Source organism: Maniola hyperantus, chromosome 26 (genome assembly GCF_902806685.2).
Source record: "Maniola hyperantus chromosome 26, iAphHyp1.2, whole genome shotgun sequence".
Classification (NCBI taxonomy): Eukaryota; Metazoa; Arthropoda; class Insecta; order Lepidoptera; family Nymphalidae; genus Maniola; species Maniola hyperantus.
The window spans coordinates 1,824,958-1,836,106 of record NC_048561.1 but is presented as its reverse complement, the minus strand read 5'-3'; the positions used below and the strand labels follow the sequence as shown (position 1 = coordinate 1,836,106).

At 36.5% G+C, this 11,149-nt stretch overlaps 1 protein-coding gene across 3 annotated transcripts; it reads left to right on the top strand.

The window, feature by feature from the left end:
* Positions 1-4,065: 4,065 nt before the first annotated feature.
* On the top strand, positions 4,066-11,144 carry LOC138404163 (zinc finger protein 436-like). 3 transcript variants are annotated; one of them, XM_069507458.1, is made up of 9 exons: positions 4,067-4,431; positions 4,960-5,131; positions 5,317-5,409; positions 5,507-5,641; positions 5,718-6,095; positions 6,906-7,006; positions 7,188-7,231; positions 7,310-7,921; positions 8,090-11,144. In XM_069507458.1, exons 1-9 carry the CDS (start codon positions 4,346-4,348, stop codon positions 8,950-8,952), a joined length of 2,484 nt encoding a protein of 827 aa, XP_069363559.1. In that variant the 5' UTR covers positions 4,067-4,345; the 3' UTR covers positions 8,953-11,144. The 3 variants fall into 3 exon arrangements, with proteins under 3 accessions (XP_069363558.1, XP_069363557.1, XP_069363559.1); XM_069507457.1 differs by having other exon boundaries at positions 4,066-4,431; positions 7,313-11,144; XM_069507456.1 differs by having other exon boundaries at positions 4,066-4,431; positions 7,310-11,144.
* Positions 11,145-11,149: the final 5 nt, after the last annotated feature.

Below are 11,149 nucleotides of genomic sequence, written 5' to 3'. Positions count from 1 at the left end.
TGCAAATGTTGCTTAAATTCTCTTGAATTGATGCCCGGATATTGATCTGTCAGAATTATTCCAATCTCATCTGTCTCCAGCACATTTTTTGTAAGTTTTATAAAGTCACTTGCATTCTGTGTTTTTGAAGTCGCAATAAATGCATATCTCGTGTAGTGATCAACTAAAAGGTGTAGGTATTTTTTTGTTGACCTAGAGCCTCCAAAGCCACCGATAGTATCCATTGACATAATCTCAAATGGTTTTGTGGCTGGTCCCAGTTGTGACATTAATCCAAATTTTCCTTGACATCTTGATTTATTTTTTATGCATATTTCACATGTTTTACAAATATTTATGATATTTTTTGTTAGGTTTTTAGCTGTATATATTGGACTTATTTTTTTCTGCAATTGTCTGATCCCAATATGGCATAGATCTTCATGCACCTTTTTTATGAGTCTTTTACTAAATTCTTCTGAAAGGATAATCTTTTCATGTTTCTTTATTTTTTTATAATAAATTCTATTTTTGTGTATAAGATTTCTCTTTTCTTTTATTGTTTCATTTTTCTCTTGGTCTTCAACTATATCTTTTATTTGTATTAAATTAACTATTTTCAATAGTTCCTCTTTGTTATCTTCTGATTCTAATACAGGGTTTCGGCTCAAACAGTCTGCTTCTACATTTTCTTTACCAGGTATGTATTTTACTGTGAAGTCATATTGCGATAGGTAATATGTGAGATCACCCAATTCTTCGTCTGTCCTGCTTTTAATGTTCATGTTCTCTAGAGGTTTGTGGTCTGAGTAGATAGTGAATTATTTTCCAATGAGCCAGTGTTGCCAGTATTTAACAGCTTCTTTCATAGCAAGACATTCCAAATATATAGCCTTTTTCCGTTTTTGAGATTCATTCAGTTTTTTTGAGAAATATGCCACCGGTTTGTCTTTACCATCTAGTTGTGTTTGTTTTAGTATTGCCCCGATGCCCTCTAAGGATGCATCTGTAAAGATTTTTATTGGTAAGTCTTTGTCATATATTTCCAATATCGGCTGAGAACATAAATATCTTTTTATTTGATTAAATGATTCTTCACACTTCTCTGACCACACAAACTTTTGATTTTTTCTTAATAAATTATGTAATGGATCTAAGATAATTGCGCTTCTTGGTATGTATTCATGGTAGAAGTTGATTTTTCCCAAAAATTGTCTGATATTCTTTTGCGTCTTAGGAGTTGGAAAAGATCTTATTGAAATCAAATTGTCTTTTAGTGGTCTTACCGAATTGTTCTGAATTACATGGCCAAGATACTTTACTGAGTCTGAAGCAAAGGTACATTTTTTAAATTTCAATCTAAAGCCTTCTTTTATTATTGCCTCTAATACACTTCTTATGTGTTTTATATGTTCTTCAAAAGTGGACGAGTATATCAAAATATCATCAATATAGTTTACGGAGTATCCTGTGAGATTGTGCTTTCTTAGAATATTGCTTAAAATTCTCTGGAAAATTGCTGGTGATGTTTTCAAGCCAAAAGGGAGGCAGGTCCACTGGAAGTGGCCATCTTGTGTGACAAATCCTGTTTTATTTCTATCTTGTACCCGTAGTGGTATTGCCCAAAATGCTGAGTTTATATCCAGCGTGGTAAAATATTTACAATTTCTAGTTTTAATAATCAAATCATCTATTAATGGGAAAGGTTGAGCTTGTGGTACAACAATTTTATTTAGTTCTCTGAAATCTACACATAAGCGGGATTTTCTATTTTCACCTTTTTTAAATGCTAAAGTCACTGGTGCAGCGAATGGACTGTAGGATTCTTCGATTAAATTATTCTTTAGTAACATGGATATTTGCTCTTCAATTTCTAATTTATCTTCTATTGTACATCTGTATGGTCTTTTACTACAGTATCTATTTACTAGTAAATCTATACGAGCTTCATAATCTTTAACTGATCCTATATCATACTTGTCCTTAGCAAAAATTGTTTTATATTCCTTTATAATTTTCTCTATCTCAATTTTCTTTTCATTATCTAAATGGTCTGTCATACTAACAAATTCCTGTGTTTCTATGTGTTCATTGAAATTTATTGCATATGCTTTTATATTCTTATCTTCATTTGTGTTATCTTTAGACATCATGTCTATTTTATTTGTTGTTTTCTTTTGCTCTATCCGCAAGTCCTCATTTTGTGTTAATTTGAATTTCTTTATCATATCCAATCCGACTATAAAATCATCAAAATCCTCATTTTCTATTATATATACATCCACCTCTTCTTCTAAATCAAGGATTTTTATTTTTATTGTTATCAAGCCATCTGTCTTCTTCACACCATTAACCGTTTTCATATATGCTATATTCACGTTATCTTTTTTTTCTTTTACTTTAATCAGTCTTGAATTTATTAACGAGATCTGTGAGCCTGAATCATAAATGCCGCTCACTTCTAATTTATTTTCTAATAAAAGCTTGATTTTGATTAATGGTGTACTTACTCGTTTTTTTTTTCAGTATTCATGTCTACTTCAATAATGGAGTTATTAGCTTTAAAGAGCTTTTCAGATTCATTTTTATTTTTTTTAAACCAACATGACTCCTCCGGATGATATTTAATTCCTTTGTCCAAAGATTCACAAGTCTTACATGGCTTCTTCTCATTAGTTTTATTTTTATAAAAAAATGTACCACTTTTTCTTATAGTTGAGTTTTTCTTGTATATCATACCTTCATATTTTCTTATCTCGTTGAACAAATCAGTAGTGTTGTTGAGTTCGTCCCTGTTTAACCTATTTAGGATAAACCCAGGTAGACCTGTTGCAATCAGATCTGTCATTGTTTTCGGGTCTATCGATTTGTTTATATCTAGTATGAGCCGCTCTTTTTTTATAGCATAATCAATCAACAATCCTTCTTTATACCTGAATGCGAGGGCAGTTGTGACCATGTCCCATCCTTGATTTTTAAAAGTTTCCAAAAATTTGTCTTTCCATTCCTTCCATTCAGAATTTACTGTTAATTTTATAACCATCGAGCTATACCAATCTAAACAAGATTTTTCTAAAAATAACCTCAATATGTCTATTTTTGTTTCATCTTTTGTTATATTAAAGCGCTCACATTCTTTTTCAAAATTCTCTATCCATTGCATTGCATTAGGGTTCTTGCTTGTGAATTTTTCAATAATAAATTTCTCTGAAATATGTTTTAGGTTATGTTGATTTTCTTTCTTGGTTGTAGTTTCTATTAATTTTTCCAAGATATGTTGCAAACTGTCATCTCTGTGTTCTGGTTGTTTTGTGCTCATTTCTTCTAAATATTGATCTGAGAATTGCATATTACCTTCCTCATCTATGTACGTTTTCTTTAGATTTTCATCCAATTTTATCCATATTTTTCTACTTTGGTGTCTTTTTTTTATGCTATTTTTTATTTTTGAGAAAGTGTTCATTTTAACAATATACGTATGGTGAATTACCGGCTTCAACTCATCAGGTAAAACATAACATTTTCCTTCTTCTGTAGATATTGAGGTTATGGCCAATACATTAGATTTGCCATCACTTGAAGCTATCATCGTAAACTCAAATTGCAGCCGGTCCATCTTCCTTTAGTTAACGAAAATGTCGTTTTATAAGATTATATTGTTGAGGATTTTTGCAATTAAACATAAATGGTTTCTCTGAAAAACAAAGTTTTATTTTAACACCCGTTTACTTTTACAATATTAGGTAGGTACATAGGTACAACAAACTATGAGTTCTCACCTGAAAAACAAAGAAACGACATTTAAAGTTCACTAATATCGCCTCCTCAACTTTATCCGTTAAATTATCTTTTTACAAATCAAAACAACGTAATTACGCCATTGCACACAATGCGTCACTCACTCCACCACAGACAAGTTGATACACGCGCGAAGCGCGGCAAACTCAATTTTATGAAATGTCATTTCATTACATATATACTAGCTCTCAGTACATAATCGAATTTAATTAGTTCATTTGAAATGCACGTAAATTCTTATTGGCTATTTGCATTTGAATGAGTCAATAAGAAGCCACCACTATTTCAAATCAGCCAATAAATTAAGATATTAAGATTAAACGTAAAAAAAACATGGCTGTTGTCGAATACGTAGTAGATTTAAAAAGTGTATGTGTAAAAATCGTGTATACAAGTAACTAAATACTCTAATCATTTAACCAATAATGTTGAATTGAATAAGTACTAACTTCCAAAGATATCACCACGGAACAACTACTAAAAGTACTCTGTGCAACTACTCTACTGTTTAGCATTTGGTTGTGCGTAGGTGCGTGCGAGATTCAAGGCGAAACAATAAGCCTTGAAAATGCGATGTTGTGTTCCTTTCTGTGAAAACACTTCGGACAATGTATCGACATCGGAGGGAGAAGGGAAAGGGATTAATTTTCATGGGTGAGTATGTTTCAGTTGACTCCTAAACCGTACTCATAACCTTACGAGTTCTCAGTTGTCAAATTCCACAATGTAAACGTTGACAGTTTGTCCTAATCAGTTCTGTGCAGACTGGGTCTGAGCCAGTCTGAGCAGTAGTCAGTTAGTACAGATCAGCTAGTCACGCTGGTGGTCATTGAAACTGTCCTGCAGCCCACTTGCAACAAAGCAAGAGCTTTTAAGAAGTTATCAAAATGTGTGTGTAGGTACTTACTTTAAAATATATAACTGACTAGCTTATGCCCGCGACTACGCCCGCGTGGACTACACCAATTTCAAACCCCTATTTTACCCCCACAAGGGTTGAATTTTCAATAATCCTTTCTTAGCAGATATCTAAGTCTGAATAGCAAATTTCAGCCTGATCCAGTAGTTTGACCTGTGCGTTTTTCGTTTTACGTATTTAGATTCCTGTATAATACATGAGTATAGGTGGCTATGGTGCTATGGTACAGGTTTGTTATGTATAACATAAAAGGTTTTTTCCAGTTTCCCCAGTGAAGAGCATCTCCGCGCTGCTTGGCTCAGAGCCCTCGGCCAACAGAACAACTTATCAGACACTGCTGTGGTCTGCTCGCAGCATTTTATAAATGATGACTTTTATGAAGCAGAAAGTGGCTTAAGGCAAATTCATACTGGTGCTATTCCTTCGACAGTGCAGGTAACTCTAAACTCATAATGTTATGTATTGTGGGTTGTCAGTAAACGTAACTAAATCAGATCAAGTGTGGCTGAGGACGGAGAAGGAGCTATGACTTTGGATCTGAATTTGCCTTTTTTCCTCATTTGTCTTAGTATTGTATGGTTAGTATAGTAATGTAGAAGTAACTCATAGTATATTTCCAGGTTTGCATGATATGCCTAGACACTGACAGCAAGCTGTTACTAATTAGTAAACGCAAATTGGAAGAAGCATATGAAAAGTTAACTGGACAGCCTGTAAGTTGTTAATTTATGATCTAAGAATAGAGAATAATATGTATAAACAAGGATTGTATAAACAATGTTTGAGTATTTTAATTACATGTTGTTTCAGTTGTGTGATCAAGGAAACCTAAAACATACACTTTGTGTACAATGTGCTCAGAGATTGATGAACTTTAGTAGATTTAGAGACAAAAGCTTGAGAGCCCGTGCACTGATGATGGACTTAGTTGAAAAACATGAATTAGTAAGTACTTAATACAACTTGCATCCTTTCTTATCCTTGTACTGTTCACATTAAATACTAACTTGTCTCTCAACAGATAACACGAGAGCATATACAAATGATAAACCGCACAAAACACCAACTAAAGAGTAATATGGTGTTGACAACACTAGGACCTGACCACTGTGACATACACATACTAGAACATCCCTCAGAAGATAAACAAGCAGAATTAGAGGAAACCGGACACCAAGGTCTAGTGAAAACTGAAGGAAGTGATGACTCTATGTCGGTTGAAGAGGACATACGAGTGATGAATGAAGATGACAATCATGCATACAATCTCAAAGATGAGTTTACAACTTTTGATGATGAAAACATATCTGATGATAACACTATGTTGGAAGATAAAGCACTGGATGAAGCTCTCAAGATGAAACATGTGTACATGCCAGATATGAGTGAAAAACTTGAGGTGAGATAGTTTTCCACCATGAGGCAGTGGTCCAACCGCGGGCGAGACTAACTATCGGCGATTTTCTCTCTCAAGAAACGCACAATAAATGGACATTCCGTGTAAGCGACAGAGATGCATATATCAAAAGTTTCTCTCTGACTGTTCACACTGCCGGCGACGACTCGCTTTACTAGTTTTGTCGCTGAGCAACGAGTTTTCAAAAATAAAATCGCTCAGCGATATTCGTACAGCGATGCTCGCTCGCTTGAACACGTGTAACGCGCGCGCAGTTTTGCACAGGACTGAGCGACCGCGGGCGAATGGCTCGAGTAATCGCTCGTCGCACTTGCACACTCGCTTATAGCCCGGCGACAAAACTATCGAAACTACACACTCGCTTCCCGCTGATCGCCAACTCGTTTATAGTTTCTATTTCTACTCGTTTCTCGTTCATCGTCGGCGGTCGGACCACTGCCATAAACACTTAACAAATTGATAAGTTCATTCATTAGCTTTGTTAGTAGTGGAAGGGAATGAATTTATGAAGTAAAATTTCCTTTGAGAGATTTCTTGAAAGCAATTTAGATCTTTTTCTGGCGGAAGTAACGTTCATAGTACATACCTCACTTGTACCGTTGTTGAAAATCAGCTGTTTTGAGGCCTCCAAGTAGTGGTGTAGTGCTGTAGTTGTACCAAGTAGTTATTGCCATAGATTTTAATCTTAACCTTTCTTTATTTTAACATTCAATCTTTTGCCAGCTCATTTAAAAACTGGAATCTCTCGCACTGTTAGTTATACTTCATATACTATTTTTTTGTATTTGGCAGAACGGTGACGGTGATGGTGAATGTGAGACGCCACAAGTATGCAAGCCTCATACAGCTGTGAGCTCCAGCTCTGCACACTCTTCACTCACCACTGAGAACAGGTCAGTACACCTGCCAGTACCAATAACGTTTAGTTCAAGTTACACTTAGTATACATTCATACTCATATCAGAAATCATAATACTCTTTTCGTCTCTCTAACCTGCTATATGCAGTACAGCTACATGCTGGCTAGTGGCTCCCCAGTACACTCTAGATACATTCTGATGATATATTTCACAGGCAGGCAGACCCCAGCCCTTCTGCACATTCTGCTCAGACCTTAGGTAAGATATGTCATTATTTATCATTTTACATTTTACACATTTTATAAACAAGGAAATAGTCAATATGTTTTGTTTCAGTAGCTCCTCTGCCCGTGAGTCTTGCGACGAATAACGATATGAAAGTGTCTCAAACTGAAGAGGCTGATACAAGCGTCAGTTGCCGTTACAACAGATTAACAGATTGTTTTGTCAAATTATATGATGTTTTCTCTAAGAAAGTTGTACCAAGACAAGACAGAAAAGCTGTTAGGTGGTGTGTAAGTCAAAACATTGTGTCCAAAGATATGAGTTATCAGGCAACAAGTGACAATGAAGTCTCTACAACAGAATCGGTAAAAGAAATTGAATCAAAAACGTTACAAAGTAAAACTGTTTGTTTGGAGAATGTCATTGATATACAATGTTCGTTACAAAGTAGTTCACACATGGAAGATAAATGGTACATTTGTGATATTTGTGAAACAGTATTTAAACAAAAAAGTCTCTTAGTTAATCACATAAACACTCATGCTGAACTAAGACTGTCCACTTGCAAGATTTGCCAGTTCAAATGTAAATATCAAAATGATTTGAAGACGCACATGAGAACTCATACTGGTATAAAGCGTTTCTCTTGTACGATATGCAATTACAAATGTGCACGAAATAGCCATCTAGTGTCACACATGACAACTCACACTGGTATAAAACCTTACGCGTGTAAGTTATGCAATTACAAATCTGCAGGAAATAGCCATCTAGTGTCACACATGAGAACTCACACTGGCGAAAGACCTTTTTCATGCAAGTTATGCGATTACAAATGTACAACAAATAGTGGTCTAGTGAGGCACACGAGAACCCACACTGGTTTAAAACCTTTTTCGTGTAAGTTATGCGATTACAAATTTGCACGAAATAGTAATCTAGTAACGCACATGACCACTCACACTGGTATAAAATCTTTCTCGTGTAAGATATGCAATTACAAATGTGCACGAAATGACAATCTAGTGAGGCACATGAGAACGCACACTGGCATAAAACCTTTCTCGTGTAAGTTATGCAATTACAAATGTGCACAAAATAGCCATCTAGTGTCACACATGACAACTCACACTGGTATAAAACCTTACGCGTGTAAGTTATGCAATTACAAATGTGCAGGAAATAGCCATCTAGTGTCACACATGAGAACTCACACTGGTGAAAGACCTTTTTCATGCAAGTTATGCGATTACAAATGTACAACAAATAGTGGTCTAGTGAGGCACACGAGAACCCACACTGGTATAAAACCTTTTTCGTGTAAGTTATGCGATTACAAATTTGCACGAAATAGTAATCTAGTAACGCACATGACCACTCACACTGGTATAAAATCTTTCTCGTGTAAGATATGCAATTACAAATGTGCACGAAATAACAATCTAGTGACGCACATGAGAACGCACACTGGCATAAAACCTTTCTCGTGTAAGTTATGCAATTACAAATGTGCACAAAATAGTCATCTAGTAACGCACATGACCACTCACACTGGTATAAAACCTTTCTCGTGTAAGTTATGCAATTACAAATGTGCACAAAATAACCGTCTAGTGATGCACATGAGAACCCACACTGGTGAAAAGCCATATTCGTGTGAGATATGCGAGTACAAATGTGCACATAAATGTAATCTAATAAATCATATAAGAACTCACACTGCCACTGGTGAAAAGCCTTCATCATGTTCGTGAGCCGCACGTGTCACTCCACCACCGAGTGGCGAGTGACTCATGTTTGTGTTTTAGGCCGGCCATACACGGACTGCTCGAGCGGTTAGCCAGTGATCAACATACATGGACCGCTCTTGCAGTCAGAGTCAAGCAATTTCAATGCGGGCGGGAAGCGTGCGCGACGTGGAATGAGGAGTACGGGCGGAGGTAACTGCGCGAGAGCGGTCGACGGCTCCAGCAGTCAGTGTATGCCTGGCGACTGCTTGACCGCCCAACCGCCCGAAGCAGTTGCAAACTGCTTGAGCGGTTCGTGTATATGTACGTACGTAGAAGTCTGTAGTTCAATACGCAGTCGCAGCTTGAAGCAGTCCATCCTGACTGCTTCTAGCTGTCCGTGTATGGCTGGTCTAAGTTGTATCGGTATAAGTAAGGCCGGCCATACACGGACTGCTCGAGCGGTTAGCCGGTGATCAACATACACTCTAGCTTTTGCAGTCAGAATCAACAGCTTGAAGCTGCCGTCGAGCAACCGTCCGAAGCAGTTGCAACTGCTTGAGCGGTTCGTGAATGTACGTACGTAGAAGTCTGTAGTTCAGTATGCAGTCGCAGCTTGAAGCAGTCCATCCTGACTGCTTCAAGCTGTCCGTGTATGGCCGGTCTAAGGTACAATGTGTGCGTTTGCGAACGTTTGCTCGCAACTGATTGGTCCGACATGCACGCACACTCACGCAATGCCCATGTATACATCGTAACCACAAGTAAAGTTCACTCGCCTTCGTGAATTGCAAGAACTAATTATATGCTGGACAAACTTACAAATAATATGGTAGAATAAAATGTAAAATATTTATTAAACTTGTAAATAAATCCTAATGATACCTACTCTGCATTCGTTTTATTCTCTCGAAGTTTAGATTTCTAAATGTTTCTGTCTAGGTTAAATTTGTCTAAGTTAGTTTTAGTAACAAAAAATCATACTAGATGACGCTGTCTGCCTTTGTCTCGCGCCAATATCTCATCTGTAGCACGGTTTAATACGTGCTATTGAGTTCAATAAACTAATCGAGTTCAGTATCGTTGTGTTCGGGATCCCCTACGTTGTGGTTCAAAGTAGAGGACACAAATCTCACCTGTATTCACAAACGTTACTATGAGGTCTCATAGTGCGCTCGAACGCACAGCGTACAGAAAACCTATTCATAAACAACACTTGAGGGTCGAGCGACAGTATGCGTTCACCAAAACGAGCGCACAGGTAAAGTAGCTCGCGAGGTACTTTTCGGGACGCATAGTGCTTGTCAAACTGTATGGCCGAACCTAATATAAGGTTATGTTTGCTTGTTGATTGCAACTTGCCAGTGATTTGTCGTATTTTATTGCTTTTAATACAATGTATTACAATCATGAAGAAGAGTTTGATAATTATATTCGTGAGAGATTGTACTTCCGAAGAACTATAACCACTCGAAAAGTGATACGGGATTTTCAAAATCCTTTTGACTAGGTATTACAGTGCCGAGGAATTCAAAAGATCAGGGGGTGGCAACTTTGTATGGGGCCACTGCAGACTTTTTTATGGAAGCATTTAGAATGAAACAAAGAAATTCTTTGTCTCATTCTAGACTTCAAAGTCAGAGACAAAGTTTCAAACTATAAACAACTGGCAACTATCTACTCTATGGTACGTTTGTTTTTAGGTTGTTGGTTTAAATATGAAAGTTTTCTTTCCCAACAGTTGTGATAAATTTGTAATTATTTTTAGTTGTATTTCATGTGGTTTAGTGTTTTTGCTTCTATTTTTCTCTCCCTGTTAGCTTGAAGAAACTCGCAGCAGTGTGATTGAGACTAGAGAAAAGTAAGGACAGTGACTTATTGTTTGGTGACTCTTTTCGTTTGTAAGATTAAATTTATCATGTCTGATAAATATAGAAAGCGTGTTAAGTGCTGTGCATCGGCTTTCGACCCAACACTTACTATCCACTCTTTACCAAGAGCCGGAAAGGCATCTAATAGGCTACTTAACAATTTTTTTAAGTTGGTCTTAAATGGTTAATATTTGTCCTATTATATCAAAAAAATTAACACTATATTTTTTTGCGCCCTAAAAACCGTAAAACTTTAATTTAAAAAAATATTTTTCTTAGACAGGTGAAAACACTGTCGGCCATGTTTGGCCGATAGATTATCTGTGCTCTGACGTCATGCATTTGTAAACAAC